The 16164-nt window shown below is 50.6% G+C and overlaps 2 protein-coding genes across 3 annotated transcripts; one reads left to right on the forward strand and one right to left on the reverse strand.

The window, feature by feature from the left end:
- Window positions 1-5417: 5417 nt before the first annotated feature.
- On the forward strand, window positions 5418-11080 carry Ccdc153 (coiled-coil domain containing 153). Of its 2 annotated transcripts, none has more exons than XM_059266859.1 (6): window positions 5418-5487; window positions 6003-6068; window positions 6988-7107; window positions 7699-7791; window positions 9930-10060; window positions 10931-11080. In XM_059266859.1, exons 1-6 carry the CDS (start codon window positions 5418-5420, stop codon window positions 11078-11080), a joined length of 630 nt encoding a protein of 209 aa, XP_059122842.1. The 2 variants fall into 2 exon arrangements, with proteins under 2 accessions (XP_059122842.1, XP_059122843.1); XM_059266860.1 differs by having other exon boundaries at window positions 10952-11080.
- A 915-nt stretch (window positions 11081-11995) lies between these two features.
- Nherf4 (NHERF family PDZ scaffold protein 4) lies at window positions 11996-15504 on the reverse strand. The gene is made up of 11 exons (XM_059266861.1): window positions 15489-15504; window positions 15089-15116; window positions 14884-14957; window positions 14333-14544; window positions 13893-14082; window positions 13658-13794; window positions 13271-13475; window positions 12882-13078; window positions 12588-12794; window positions 12261-12461; window positions 11996-12025 (listed from the first exon to the last, which is right to left on the reverse strand). The coding sequence occupies exons 1-11, from the start codon at window positions 15502-15504 to the stop codon at window positions 11996-11998; spliced, it is 1497 nt and encodes a 498-aa protein (XP_059122844.1).
- Window positions 15505-16164: the final 660 nt, after the last annotated feature.

Genomic DNA, 16164 nt, shown 5'->3' on the forward strand with positions numbered 1-16164 from the left:
AGGCCACTCCACGTAGTTAAAAGGGAGGTTTATTTTGTGAGGTAACTTACAAGTGAAGGGATAGGTTACAGAGTCTGGGAAAGGTGTGGCGCAGTCCAGCGGTGTTCTCTGGAGAACTCTGCTCCATCTACCTCCAGCATCCAGGGTCCAGGAACCAAGAGAGCTCTCCCATCTGGATCTCAGGTCTTCAGGGGTCCTCTCTCGGCTCCGCCTTGTAGGCATGACAAGTTACTGAAGCCTCAAAGGGGGTGGTATTTCCAGGTCAAAGCTGGAACGGCTACCCACTACAAGACAACTTTTTTTTTTCCTTTGGTTTTTTTGAGACAGGGTTTCTCTGTGTAGTTTTGCGCCTTTCCTGGAACTCATTTTGTAGACCAGGCTGGCCTTGAACTCACAGAGATCCGCCTGCCTCTGCCTCCCGAGAGCTGGGATTAAAGGCATGCTCCACCACTGCCCAGCAAGACAGCTTTTTAAATTCCAGCAAAACTCTGATTTGTGCTCATTAAGTGCTTGCTAGAATTGACTTTATTCTCAGTACCACCAAGAGCTGCACTTAATCCCCATATCCTCTTTATCCCAGAATTCGCACTGCTGGTTTATATGGAGGCTGCCAACTCTCCCCTAACCATGGAGAAGGTAAAGCATCCATCATGATATTTTGACCTTGACCCTTCCTGCCAACTTCCTGGTAGAAGCATAACTATCACAGGGAACAAAAGACAGTGACCCAAACACTGGAAGCCTACACCATCCCCCAGGCAGGGGTCAGCAGTGTCATCCTTGTCTTAGAGAGCCCGATACCTCTTAACTCTCATGTGTCCAGCAGAGAAGTGGCCGAGGGCCTAGAAGCTCTTGCCCCCAGAGGGAAGCCAAGAGAGGAAATGAAGACCCACACTATGTTTTATATTTTTTTAATGGCTCAAAATCTATCCCAAATAAGATGGACACAATTTCCTAGTTTCAGAGATTTGAGAGCCACACCCTGGATTGCGGTAGCCTTTGCTGCCCATTTATATCACCTGGAAGACAGGACCCTCTGCAGACGTACTAATAGAAAAAGCCTCTGGCCAAGGCCTGGGGTTTCACACATATTTGCTTAATCCACACCAATCACATAAAACAAAACAAACCAAAACAAACAAACCAAAAACCAGGATGCAAGGGCCACATCTGAACAGACTTTCTCCCATTAGTTAATGATAATTTCTTTTTGTGCAGAGACATGTGCAACGGGGGAAACATTGATCATCTCTCCATCCTAAGCAACTGTTGCTTTCTTTTTTCTTTCCTCCCCGGTTCCGTTTGGAGACAGGTCTCACTTTGTTTCCCAGGCTGACACTGAATACTGGATCAAAGGGTCCTTCTCCCAGAGCCTCTCAAGTAGCTGGGACTCCACAGGTGTGTCACTCTGCCCGGCTCACGGTTCCTGTAGGCCAGTGCTTCTCAACCTGTGGGTGAAGACCTCTCTGGGGGTCAGATGACCCTTTCACAGGGGTCGCCTAAGACCATCAGAAAACACTGATATTTACATTACGAGTCATAACAGTAGCAAAATTACAGTTATGAAGTAGCAACAAAAATAATTTTATGGTTGGGGGTCACCACAGCATGAGGAAAGTTGGGAACCACTGCTGTAGGTCAAGGCCATTGGGTCTCTGATAAGGCCATATTTCTTTTAATATATAAATAAGCAAGAGATCTTCCTTCTTATAAAACTCCTCAAAACTCTTGTCTAGATCACGGTGTGGCGGTACACACCCTTAATTCCAACCCTCAAGAAGCAGAGGTAGTTGGAGGCCAACTTAATCTACATAGTGAGCTCTAGACCAGCCAGGACTACACAGTAAGAGCCTGTCTCAAAAATCAAACAAACAAAGCCCTCCTGGATAGATCTTATTCAAAGGAAGACAGGGAGCCAGCAAGATGGCTCAGTAGTAGGTAAAGGTGCTTGCTGCCAACCTTATGACCTGAGTTCAGTCCCCAAGATGCACAAGGAAGAAGGAGAGAATCAACTCCCACAAGTGGTCCTCTGACTTTTACATGTGCTTTACAGCGCGCGCGCGCGCACACACACACACACACACACACACACACACACACACTACATGTAATACAAATTTTAAGACTCGTGTTTATTAGTTATAATAATCTGCCTGTGTGTGTGCACACGGGTGAGTCTCCTGGAAGAGCAGCAAGTGCCTTTAACTACTGAGCCATCTCTCCAGCTCCCAAAAATCTTTAACAGAGAAAGATAGATATACTGAAATGATATTTCTTTGTTTTTTCTTTTTTTGTTGTTTTTTGTTTTTTGGGTTTTGGTTTTTCGAGACAGGGTTTCTCTGTGTAGCTTTGCGCCTTTCCTGGGACTCACTTGGTAGCCCAGGATGGCCTCGAACTCACAGAGATCCACCTGGCTCTGCCTCCTGAGTGCTGGGATTAAAGGCGTGTGCCACCACCGCCCGGCTCTGAAATGATATTTCTTATCATCGATTCTAAGCTGAAGTCAATGAAAAGAAAAGGGAGGATGGACCTTTTTCTCACAGTTTTTATTCGTAAATATTTCTTTATTTTTATGTGTTTTCTGAATATGTTCTAGAAATGCATTGAAATGCTGAACACATTGCCATCCCTCTTCTGGGTTACGTTGGGACCAGTTCATCACGTGACAGGTGGCACTCTTTTTTACTCCACTTCACCTTGACCTCAAACCACATCCTGATTCTGCACCTGAGAGTCAGTTGACTGAACATATTTGTGAAAACAAATGCTCTTCTAAAGCCTGAGGTACAGCTTGCACCCTGTCACTTCTATCCTCGACGTGCCCTTCCAAGCACCAACATGAGTGACACAGTGACACCGTGGAAGAAGTCCCAAACACGCTCCTGGTGCAAAGGAAAGGGCGGGAACTCCCGGTGTACTCCAGGGCAGGAAGAGGAGACTCTAAAGGAGGAATAAATGAAAACATGGTGGAAATGAGAAGAAAGATGTTCTCCATATCCGGGAAGCCTGCGCAGCCTCACCAGCCCCAAGTTCCATGGGTTGTAAGCATCACAGAGACAGGTTCGACTCTTCTCTCCACTCTATAAAATGTCCAGAGTAGGGCGGGAGCCATGATTCAGCAATCAAGGGCAAGCGCTGCTCATGCAGGGAACCTGAGTTTGGTTCCCAGAACCACGATGATGGGCTGCTCATCTGTAACTTCAACTCCAGGGGCTCCATGCTCCCTTCCAGCCTCTTTGGGCACTGCACTCACAGGCACAGGCTCACACACATCTAGCATAATGAAAAATTAAAAATCGTTTCTAAGATATCTCAAGTGTCATGGGGTTAAATAAACATGGATTGACCTTCGGCTTGCTCTTCACAGGTGAGAGATTTTACTCCCACATTTTACACCCATTTCTGCAGTTTTTGCTTCTGATAATATACAACTGACCAAAATGTAAGGGACTGGGACACACAGAAGTGCCTAAAAGGAGTCTGTAGATCCCATAATCCACAGCGAGGAAGGCTTGCTGCTCCGTTCTAGGTACGATACCATTGTGATGCCCAGCGATGGCATGGTTCCAGGATGGAGCCCTCCCAGCTCGAGGGGGGACAATAGCAAGCTATCTGTCACACTCTCTGCCTACAATCAATTTTTAATCACCCACGAAATGCTAGAAAGCATTTCCCAAAGGGAATCTCCCCCATATTGCCCAAGAAATACTAAACTGCAAAATTTAGGAGACGCACGTCAAGCAAGTCCACTAGAGGGAGCTCTAACCAACTTTATGCTACAGGGAGCTTGGGGGCTTCTAAACACCTGTCTGCAGAGTAATCTCATAAAGAAATAGGGGGAGTGAGACAATAATTGACTGAAGAGAAAGAAATCCTGTAAACACACCACTAAAGTCTAGGGCTTTCAGGAGGTATAAAACTTATTCACCAAGAAATTAAAGCTGAGCAAAATTAAATAGCTCAATTCATGACTCTGCCTAATTCGCGGCCTCCCCTCTGGGTCAGCATCCTGAAGTCCATGACTCTACTTCTCTGTTCTCATTTCCCTTAAGTGGAAAACTCTCTCAGTTACCTGTGCCAGCGCATGTTTCCCGCACACACCACAGATAGCCTTTCTGAAGTGGACCTTGAGTTCTTTTTGTTTGTTTTTGTTTTTTGTTTTTTGTTTTGTTTTATTTTTTATTTTTTTAAAAGATTTATTTGTTTATTTATTATGTATACAGTATTCTGCCTGCATGTGTCCCTGCAGGCCAGAAGAGGGCACCAGATCTCATTACAAGTGGTTGTGAGCCACCATGTGGTTGCTGGGAATTGAACTCAGGATCTCTGGAAGAGCAGTCGGTGCTCTTAACCACTGAGCCAGCTCTCCAGCCCTTATTTTTGTTTTTTGAGACAGGGTTTCTCTGTGTAGTCCTGGCTGTCCTGGAACTCGCTCTGAAGACCAGGCGGGCCTCGAACTCAAGGAGATCCACCTGGCTCTGCCTCCTGAGTGCTGGGATTAAAGGCGTGCGCCACCGCCGCCGCCGCCGCCGCCGCCGCCGCCGCCGCCGCCGCCGCCGCCGCCGCCGCCGCCGCCGCCGCCGCCGCCGCCACCACCGCCGCCACCACCACCCGGTTGGACCTTGAGTTCTAACGTAAATCATGTCACTGTGTTCAGGAGACCTAGAAATGTAAAGTACCTGTGATGGCTACTATCCCTGCCTTCCTCTACATCTGTCAAGCACTATTCTCTCAGACTGGACACTCCTAGATTTCTAGACTGGAAAGTCTCCAGATTACAGGCAGTGCCTGTGTAGACATGAATAATAGCTATTCAGCCCCAAGGCCTTTTCTTTAAGGCTAGGCTTTGGAGGTAAGAGGAGAAGCCACCTACAGGACCTTTGTGTGAGCCGATTTAGCCCATCCTACCTGCCTGTGAACCCAGTGTTTCCCAGTTGCCTAGACAGCAGGCAGTCTCCAGAAACCCAGCACCCCAGTTCCTGGTCCTACCCCTTGGGGAAAGTTTTTCACCCTGGATTGGTTCCCAGGACCCAGGCTCCTCCCTAAGCTCAATCTGTTTGGGACTCTCTTTGCCCTCCCCAAGGAGGGTCATTCCCCAGGGAGACAGACACCACACAAGCAAGAGAGGGTCCTGCAGGTAGGAAGGGGAAGAGTAAGCATGTTGGGGAGAGAGAAGGGACCAGGTCCAGAGATTTCTCTCCTCTGAGAGGGCTGACTGCTGCCCACAGAATTGTTCTTCCTTCCAGCTCTGCCTCAGTTCCCAGGAGACCAAGAACTGAAGCTTCTAGAAAGCATAAGATATACTGGGAGACTAGAATTCTGACTGTTCTGAGACTCCTACCGCCACCCAGGAGTCAGGAGAGCATCTCTGTATACAGACCTACACAGAAGGTCTTCCCTCCCCCAGGACAGCAAGGATGCCACCTAAAACCAGAGCGAAGGGGAGAAAAACCGGAGCACAGAAGAAAAAGAAAAATCCAAGTCCTGGTGAGTCACAGTGTGCGTCCGTGACACAAAGGTCCTCAGAGGGAGTCCAGCCCTCTGGGCAACAAGATGGAGTGTGTTTGTTTTGGTTTTGTCTTTTGTCCTTTTGACACAGGGTCACTATGGGACCCAGGCAGGCCTCAAACCTATCTTCCGACTCAGTCTTACTAGTGCTTGGGTTATAGGCATTGCCACCACACTTGGGTAGGGTGAAGCTTTCTTGTCCTCCTCTCCAGAGCCTCGAGTCCAGATTCCACAGGGCTGAGGAAGTGGAGGATGCCTCCCTCCCAGATTCCCCCTGGAGCCCCGCCTAGCTCTTTACCTTCACCGTGTTTTTCACCCTTATTTTGAGCACCCACCGGGTACAGGGCAGTGAAGACTCAGTCGTGAATTTGTAAGATTTTACCATCAGGCATCCCTCCTCCAGCGATCTCCCTCCATCACGCAGGACATGGGAGGAGGACCCGGGTGGGACCGAGATCAGGATCACCTAAGACTCTATCATCTTGCCAGGACAGATGCAGAGGCTGAGGCCAAGCACAGGCTGGTGCAGCTGGAGAAGGAACTGCTTCAGGACCACTTAGGTAAGAAGTCTGAAGCCTCAGGAGACAGCAGAGACAGAATGCCCTAGGTAGGGTTATCGTCGCTGTGATGAAGCACCATGACCAAATCAGCCTGGGGAGGAAAGGGTTTATTTGGTTTATGCTTCCACATCACTGTTTGTTATTAAAGGAAGCCGGGACAGGAGCTCAAGCAGGCCAGGATCCTGAAGACAGGAGCTGATGCAGAGGCCCTGAAGGGGGGCTGCTTACTGTCTTGCTTCACATGGCTTGTTCAGCCTGCCTTCTTATAGAACCCAGGACCACCAGCCCAGGGATGGCACCATCCATAGTGGGCAGGCCCTCCCCATTAATTACTAACTAAGAAAATGCCCTAAAGACTTCCCTATAGCCCGATCTTATGGAGGTGTTTTCTCAGTTGAGGCTCCCTCTTCTCTGACGACTCTAGCTTATGTCAGGTTGACAATAAACGAGCCACTCAACACATGGCACCTGGGGGCATTTCTGGGTTCTTGGGGAACTGGAAGTTTGAACTATGTGCAGGGCTAAACCAAGCTAGCCATTATCTGTTGGCAAAGACTGTGAGGAAGGGCTGGGTAGTGGAGATCAGTGAAAGAGCCTATTCCCCACCCCCCTGCACCCACCCTCAGCGCTGGGAATGGAACCGCAGCCTCATTCATGATGGGTGAGTAGTCTACCGTGGAGCTGACCCGCAGCTCGGGGAAGCCATTGTCTTTTAGTAGCCAGAATGTGGGAGGAATATTGACTCCTTAGGAGTGAAAACCCTATAGGTTCCGGGGGAGGGGGGGCAACTAATAAAGAGAATAAGAAATTGACACCCGTCACCAAGTTCCCAGAGGTAAACATAGTTCATGGGGGCTATGGTGATTGATTCTGTGGGACCCCTAGTCAGACATGAGCATGGCTCCCACACTGTCAACAGCTCTACAGAGGGATGAGACCCGCAGGGCCAAAGCTTCTGAAGACAGGCTGAAGCAGAGGTTGCAAGGGCTGGAAGCTGAACTGGAACGGGCCCAAAGCGAAGGGAAGGCCACATATGCAGGTATGATTTGACTGACCAGGTGGGCAGGAGACAGGGGCATGGAAGAGGGCAACCAAGAAAGTCGGGAATTCAAGGAAAGGAAGGGGAGTTCTAACTGCTGTAGCCTGTCTCTACCATCCCTGCCTAGGAGGCTCCTGAGAACCTGGCAGAGTGTGGATCACCACTGTCTAGAACGGCTAATGTTGCACTTTGATAGCTATGTAACAAAATGTAGCCACAGCCCTTTCCTTTCTTTCTTTCTTTTGGTTTTTCGAGACAGGGTTTCTCTGTGCAGCTTTGCGCCTTTCCTGGAACTCACTCTGTAGCCCAGGCTGGCCTCAAACTCACAGAGATCCGCCTGCCTCTGCCTCCCGAGTGCTGGGATTAAAGGCGTGTGCCACCACCGCCCGGCTCACAGCCCTTTTCTTTATCTTTGGGAGTGAGTGGGAAGAAGGGCCAGGGTCCCCCTCTTAAGCTGAGGGGGGGGGGGTCGGTTTTCTATCTCCCAAACTTTCAAGGTCTCCCAAGTTTCTCAGTTCTGTTCCTGGAATGAGACTTTTCCCCACTTCATTTCCTTCCTTTGTGCCTCCATCCCAATGGCTCCCACCTCAGAGATGAGCCGCCAGCGTCGGGCCCTGCAAGAGGAGTTGAGGACCAGAAGCAAGCAGCTGGAGGAGGAAGCGAGAGGTCTTCGGGAACAGCTAGGTAGGCCACATTGCTCACCCTTTCTCTCCCAGGTCACCAAGAAGGCCCAGCATGGAAGAGTGCACGTAGAATATCCAACTCTAGACCTCTACAATTTGTTGCTTGAATATTAACTAGGGTCACCTTTACCCCAACTTTCCTCTGAACAGAGTTCTGTGGCACAAACCTCTACGCTAGGGGCTGGACTTGGCCTCTAAGAGAGTTGGTTCGGCAGTTAAGAGCACTTGTTCTTACAGAGAACCTGAACCAGCACCCTCATTGTGGCTCACAACCACCTGTTACCCCAGCCCTAGGGGATCGGATGTCCTCTTGTGACCTCCACAGGCACCTACATGGTGCACACACATACACGCAGACAACACATTCATACACAGAAAATAACAAAGTAAATAACTCTAAGAATTTTTTTTTTTTTGAGACAGGGTTTCTCTGTGTAGCTTTGACACCTTTCCTGGAACTCACTCTGTAGACCAGGCTGGCCTCGAACTCACAGAGATCCACCTGCCTCTGCCTCCCGAGTGCTGGGATTAAAGGCGTGTGCCACCACTGCCCAACTGAAAAGAAAATTTTTTTAAAAGCCCTCTAAGCTAGAGGACTGTCACCCCATTTCCCCCTCGGTTTAATCTCCCCAAGTCCAACAGTTACCCCTTCACGGCCTTGTCTGTCCTAAGCGAAATACGTTCCTTATTAGTTTAGCTGACTTTTACACCCAAACTACAGGAAATAGTAGATTTAATTGACTTCAGTATTTTCAAAGCCCAGCACGTGCGAGAAGGCCTTAAATTACTACTTGTTAAATCAGTGAATAAACCAATCAGATGAGAAAACAGGTCAGAAGAGGGCATCGGATCCCCTGGAACTGGAGTTAGAATGATTCTGCGCCACCAGGTGGGTGCTGGGAACAAACCCAGGTTCTCTGCAGGAGCAGCAGCCCATGCTCTTAACCATTGAGCCATTGCTCCAGTCCCTCCTGAGTCTTCCTATTCCTCAAAAGCCCAAGGTAGCCTTGAACTCACGGTGATCCTCCAGCCTCAGTCTCCTGAGTTGTAGGATTCCAGGTGAACTATCACATCCAAAATATCTTCAGTTTTGCTATAAATATTCATGAGCTGCTTATACAGGCCACGGATTCTGTCTCTAACCTTGGCCTTCTTTCAAATTAAAACTCAACATGTACTGAACACCTATGTCGGGTAGGGGCTTTGTCACCCATTTTCACATTGAAGGGTCACAGCAAACAAGAGGAGCACAGGTCATTTTCCCTCCAAAGATTCTAAAGAAGGGGCTAGAGAGAGGGCTCAGTGGTGATGAACACTGACTGCTCTTCCCGAGGACCTGGCTTTGATTTCCAGCACCCACATGGTGACTCACAACTATTATAATTCCAGTTTCAGGGGATCCCATCCAATGCCCTCTTCTGTCCTCCCCAGGCACCTGCATACATGTACATATATACATACACGGGGTGGGGGGAGCAAAATAAATTTATTTTAAAAACCAGATATAAAATTAAAAGTAGCCGGGCGGTGGTGGCGCACGCCTTTAATCTCAGCACTTGGGAGGCAGAGCCAGGCAGATCTCTGAGTTCGAGGCCAGCCTGGGCTACCAAGTGAGTTCCAGGAAAGGCACAAAGCTACACAGAGAAACCCTGTCTCGAAAAACCAAAAAATAAAAAATAAATTAAATTAAATTAAATTAAAAGTAAATAAATGAAAATATTTATAAAGATAAAGAAACTGAACCATGTTAGTTGGTACAAGTCTATAATCCCAACCCAGGGAGATACAGGGAAGAAGATCTGGAGTTCCTTAGCTACTTGGAGAGTTTAAGGCCAGCCTGGGCTACGTAAGACTCTGTCTTAAACAGAACAAAGCCAAAGATTTAAGACATGGAGATCCAGAGATATTGGTCCCACACTGTATATGTAACAAGCACCAGACTTGGACCCATCTCCTGTCTCAAAACATCTACTCATTCTGCCGTACCTCAGTGAGTCCTTACAGAGACTTCAGGAAAGTTGATGCCCCTGGGAGTCTGTTCTGTCCTCTGTCAAGGTACCCTTTTTAGGGACCTTTGGTTACTGCTCTTGCTATAGTGTCACCGTCCTGCCTTCTTTATCTTCCTGCCCTGCTCCCTAGAAACATGTCAAAGGGAGGCTAAGGCAGCCAGGGAAGAGGCGGAGCGAGCCCTCAGAGAGCAAGATGAAACCCTGGCTCAGCTGCGTGGCCACGTGGCGAACATGGAGGCCAAGTATGAGGAAATCTTGCATGTAAGCACCATTCCCTGGAGGCCATCTTCTCAGTATCCCATAAACCTCCATCCCTTTGCCCGCAACTAGTGTGATGACCCACAACCCAAGGAAGCCATGCTCTATTCTAAGTGTAAGCAGAAGACACAGCCATTGACAGAGCCAGTGACTTGTAATCCCATATGTGGGTGGCTAAGGCATGAAGATTTCGAGTTGAAGGTCAACATTGGCTACAATGTACTATGTAGCTGCTACATAGTGAGACCTAGACTCAAAATAATCAGGGGCTTGGAGTACAGGTCAATGGTAGAGCTCTAGCCTAGTATGCAAGGCCATGGGTTCAATCCCTGCACAGACAGGAGAGGAGGGAAATAGGAAGAGGAGTGGGGAGAAGAAGGAGCAGAGAAAGAAAGGAGTGGCACAAGCTGGTAATCCTACTATTCAGGAGGCTGAGGCAGAAGGATCATAGGTTCAAGGCCAACCTAGGTACAAAGTTCTAGGCGGTATAGTAACAAACTCTATCTCAAAACAAAAAGTAAAAAGAGGGGTTGATGTACAGCTCAGTGGACAGGGTACTTGCCTAGAATGTGTGAGGCCTTAGGTTCAATCCTGAGTGTTGGAGAGAGAGAGAGAGAGAGAGAGAGAGAGAGAATGAATGGTGGGCAGCCAGGCATGGTGGTTCATGTTTACAAACCAGCACTTGGGAAGCTGAGGCAGGAGAATTCTGAGTTCAAAGCCAGCCTGGACTACAAAGCAAGGGTATCTTATGGAAGGAAGGAAGGAAGGAAGGAAGGAAGGAAGGAAGGAAAAGAAAAGGAAGCCATTGGCAAAGAACTATTACCAAGCTGGGTAACCTGAGGCAACATTCACCCTTCCCTCTCTTCCTGGGAGCTAAAGGCTTGGTGTCCACAGGGCAGCCTGGACTGTCTCTTGGCCAAGCTGAGGGCTGTCGAGCCTCAGTGGGATGCAGCTGTGCTGAGACTCCACACCAGGTACAAGGAGCAGCTCCGTCAATTTGGTCTCAACCCCCTGGATCTTTGAGGCCATTGGCCGCTAATCTCTGAGGCCCAGCAATAAAGCAACTTGATGTAGAATTCAACAGAACTGTGGATTGTGGCCTTTGGCATTGAGGGATGGCTCTTGTGGGGACATCTATGTTCTGGGTTAACCCATTGTCCTACTGTCCTAAACACTGAATGGTAAGAAATGAACGAGGTTCTAAACCCTCTCCCACAGAAGCTACAGCCTGGAGCACCTTCGATTCCTTTAAACTACCTTGGCTATTCTCACCAACAAAAACAAAGCCAGATTAATATGGAAAGACTGCATATATATTTACTTATGTATTTGGACAATGGCATACCAAGGTGCTCATATAGAGGTTAGAGGACAACTTCCAGGAATTGATTTTCTCCTTCTACCATGTGGTTCTGGGGATCGAACTCAGGATGTCAGGCTCAGCAGCAAGCACCTTTACCAACTGAGCCATCTCACCGGCCAACCGGGAAAGGCTCTAACAGGACATGACAGTGGCCAGGAACCAGCTCCCACGTTTCTAAGGTGCCCACAGAAGGAAAGTATGACTGATCTCCAGATCCTCATGTCCCATGACACTGGGGTCATACCTAGCCTAAGTTCTCAAAGCTTCGGTCCTATATGGCTCTATAGCATCACCTTCTTGGGCAGAAATTCATCTTCGTAGCACAGCTCCTCAAAACTTCTACACAACACCCTGTGGAGACTCAGGCTCTCTCAGGAGCCTGCCTGAGGTCTCTGTCCACACCCCTCTGCTGGAGCTAGGCTCATGAGAAGGGAAGAAGGTCCCGTGACCAGTGGTGTCTGAATCCTCCAGCTTCTACTTCCAGCTTGGAGAGACCATTCCTGGCTCCCTCCCCCTCAGGGTGCAGAGCAAGGGCAGGAAAGCCACCAGGCCAGTCTGTGGTAGGCATCGGTGTCCTATAGCCTCTCCAAAGCCAGGGTCCAGTCCTACACAGAGAGAGGAAGGACAGAGTCAGTCAGGCTGGGACCAGAAGAGTTCATTTTCCTGCCCCAACACACTCTGGCTGCTCAGGAATGGGACTTGTTTCATGGATCCCTCTGTCCTCACCTCCTATGGCCTACAGTCCCCGTCTCCCCTCCCCGCCCTCACACCCCATGTGGCTCTACCCAGCAACCCTCCTCTCTGCCCTTCTCATAGTTCCACCTGTCTCTCTGCCTTTACCTTTCCAAACTCTGAGGAAATCCAGGCTTCTAAGCCCTGCGGGTTCCTAGCTGTCAGCGTCAAGCAGAGGGGTGGTTCCACCTCAGCCAGCTGCTGAAGCCTATCCAGGTCGTTGTCTCCACCCACAGGATATCCATTCACCTCCAAAATTTCATCTCCCATTTGCAGCCCCGCGCGGGCAGCTGAACCTCCTGGGGTCACCTGGCAGTACAGGGGACACACACGGAAGAACTCGTCAGGTGTTCTAAGGCTGGGCATGTAGGGAGGCAGAGGCAGGTAAGTGACGAATGATGGAAAAGATTCCAAGGCACGTGGGGCATAAGTCACCTGGGAGATGAGACAAGGCCCACTGGCCACACAGCAGAGCCTGAATCCATAGCCACCACCAGGCCCAGGGTACAAGAAGCATTGGCGGGTGCCACCAGGGCTGGAAGGCTCAACTGCATCTTCAACTAGAAGACCCTTGGTTTCTGCCAGAGAGGAGGAGGCAGCAATCTCCATGTTCTCCAAGAAGAGGAGGGGAGACAGCCGTACCTGGGGGTAGGGGGCAGACAGAGCAAACCTGTAGCACCTGAGCCCGGCTCCGTTCCCACCCTCTCCCTCACGCCATCACCTGCGCACCATGCTGAAGAAGCGGTCAGCCTCAGGGTCGACGACAATGAGGGAGACGCGAGAGCCCTGTGCTCGGATCCTGGACACGGTTTCCTCATGGCCCAACCCGTCCACGCTTTCCCCAGCCACAGCCACCAGGCGGTCCCCAGCCTTCATGCCAGCCTTGTCAGCTGGCAGTCCCGGGTCCACCTCCCACAAGAACTGCCCTGGGACATAGACATATTCACTGCTCCTCCCAAACTCACCCCCATGCTCTCCCAGGGACTAGCCCCATAGTCCATGAGAGGATGCCTAAGGGCTGTGTGGCTCACCTCTCATGGACACCGAGAAGTGCACAACTGGGTATGTATGACCATCCTAGGGCCCAGTTCCTACCCACCCCTGGGGCTGCCACTCACCGAGGCGACCATCCAGGCCCTTCTCCTCCCGGAGCAGGAACCCAAAGCCTTGAGGCCCTTTCTCTATGTTTAGACACCGGGGCTTGGCGGGCAGTGCCCAGCCCTCTGCCAGAGGGGCAGCGAGAGGCATCCCCAGTTGATGACACTGTTCCTCTACCTCCGGCCCTGCCACCAGCAGAGTCACCTGATCTCCACTCTGCCAAAGCTGTGGGGACCCAGCAAGAGTATAAGCATAAGCCATCTGTGTGGGGATGGAGAGGCGTCGCCCCCCCCCAGGCCCAGGAATGAGGGCAGGCCTCACACAAACTATAGAGAGAAAAGAGGGGCGACACAGGCAGACCCTCAGGAGGTGGGGTTCATGTAGAAAGCCACCACAGGAAGCCCTACCTTCCGACTGAGCTGGTTGGAGGTGAGCTTCTCCACACTGACCCCATTCACTTCTAGCAGCCGCGCCCCAGGAGGCACCCCTGACCTCTCAGCCGCTCCTCCCGAACTGAGCACCAGCCAGAAAGGACCCCGAGCTCCTAAAGGCGGGCAAAGTAACTCCCAGTCTGCTGCTTGCCTAGAACAGAGGCTGAGACTTCCCCATCCCTGCCTGCCCCGTCCCAGGCCCTAAGCTCACCATGGGTGATGCTGAAGCCAAAGCCACCTTCATCTTTTACTACATGGCACAGCCGGGGCCTGACCTCTGTGCCCAGGGTAGGACAAAGGGAGACATCGCTCCCCTGCTGAGCAAGCACCACATCGTGCACATGTCCTGCCAACACTGTCAGCAATACCCGGGGACCGCTGGCCCGGATGAGGCGCACTACCTATATAAGGGGAGTGAGAGCGGTTGGCCCCCTGGTGAAGTGCCAGGATGCCTTAGAACTTGCATTTCCACTGTAGAAATCTGCAGGTGCCTTTATCAAATCCTTCTAACCGGGTACCTCCGTGGGGTCTAGGTGAGAGTGAGGCCTGGCCCATGCACCAGAGTGCCTAGGCAGGTGTCAGCCTCCTCTTCCTCTCTGAAGGGCTGTGGAATGTTCCTTTGAACCACAAGGAGTCCAAGCCCAGCCTCACCACGGCATAGTCTTCATGTTCCACGATGCTATGGTTCACTGCGAGGATCCGGTCTCCTTCCCGGAGACCATGGCGCTGGGCAGAGCTGCCTGGATCCACCCTGCACACCACATGGTCAGCCTTGCCCAGCTGCTGCTGCAGATGGAACCCAAAACTCTTTTCCTCCTCTTTGCTCAGCAGACAGAAGCGAGGGCGTTGCAGGTTCCAGGGATCTGGAGGAGGAGGTAGGTAGCAAAAGAGGAGAGGGGGTGGGGGGGCGTGGGGGGGTGGGGGGAGTGGGCACACAGTCCAAGTACAGGACCATCCGGTAGCCCCTGCCTCCTGTCGGAGCACTGGGCAGCTTCCAGCCAGTGAGAGGGTGGGTTTTATAGCTGAATGGACGGACACTGCATGGGCAGGGTGCCTAAAGCAAAGGGAAAGCCGCCCCCTCTACCTCTGCTTAGTTACTGATATCAGAGGGAGGCCGTTAGTGGTTACCAAGGAGACAGGAGGCTGTGTGGCACTGTAATGTCTCTACGGAAAAGGGATCGTTGCCAGGGGTGAGGGGTTACCAGACTGGTCCTGGTCTTCCGCCAGGGAGAGGACAGGATTGTCAATGCCCAGCCTTGGATTAAACTTAAACTTCCTGTAAGGAGACGGGAGAGGCAAGTAAGGGAAGCATGTAGCTGGACTGGGGTCCCAGGTCCTACTTGAGGGGCTGATGACATCTGAGAGCCTTCCCACCTTCAGTTCATCTTCAACCCTCGTACTACTTACTGAGTTAACAAGGCCGTGTCTTGAAGATCTGCTGGACAAAGGAGGGGTAAGAGTGGAGACACACTCCTCCCGAGATGGGACTTCCATGCTAAAAACCTGGAAGGGCTTCAGAGAACCCCAAACCCCTCCCATTCTGCTCCGCTATCTTTACACACAGGGGTGTGGACTCCCCTCTATTTCCCTCCCCCAGTTCTGTGTCACATAAATCTGAGCCTATCAGCACAGGGTGTGGACCAGGAAGACAGACTTACATGCTCACCTCATTCCTCTTTAGTTCTGTCTATTTGCCTCAGAGCTACAAGCCCCAATATCAAGTGTGTCCTAGACCCAAAGATTCCAAATCTGTCCCATCTGCTGCTGCCCCAAAGTCCCCTTCCAAAGATATCTCCCCACCTCCTACCTGCGGTTGCCTCCATAGTTGGATCAGTGACCCAGGACTTAGAGTAGGGACAAGGTTCATTATAACCAGCTGACCCTCCCACCTGCCCCCTCCTGAGTCCCGCCTCCTTGAAGACGCTGCAAGGAAGCAATGGGGTAATGGTTAACAGCAATGGGACTCTTTCTCTGGAAAGTGTGTGTCTATGTCCCTTCTGCCCCCAGGTCTGGGCCCTACCTTTCTCGAGAGAGCCTCTAACTAACCTAGTTGTTCTTGTGCCCAGAAAAAAAGATCACTGGTCAGTGTAATTCCAAGCTGGGGGCAGTAAGTATGAAAAGGGTGATAGAAATTCTAAGGCCCAGCATGGACAACCTCATCCCAGGGTCTTACACACAGTCCCTCCAGTGACAAAATTATCTAAAGATATTTGTGCCTCTCCCCTCGGCTATCAGACTATTCAAACAATGGATCCCAAAGAATTGGAATTTCTCCAGGAATCTTAAGCTGGGAAAGAGAAAGATGAATCCCTCTCTGATGCCAGCCAGAACTTGTCTCCCAAGAAGAGGTGTCGCACAGTTCTGACAATTTGTCAGACCACCTTGCAGGACAGACTGGAGCAGAGTCAATGAGCCAATGATTCAAGACCACACCCTGACAGGACTGTTTAATACGAATACCTCTTGCCCTCTACTGTATTTGA

This window comes from Peromyscus eremicus, chromosome 7 (genome assembly GCF_949786415.1).
Source record: "Peromyscus eremicus chromosome 7, PerEre_H2_v1, whole genome shotgun sequence".
In the NCBI taxonomy this organism is placed as follows: Eukaryota; Metazoa; Chordata; class Mammalia; order Rodentia; family Cricetidae; genus Peromyscus; species Peromyscus eremicus.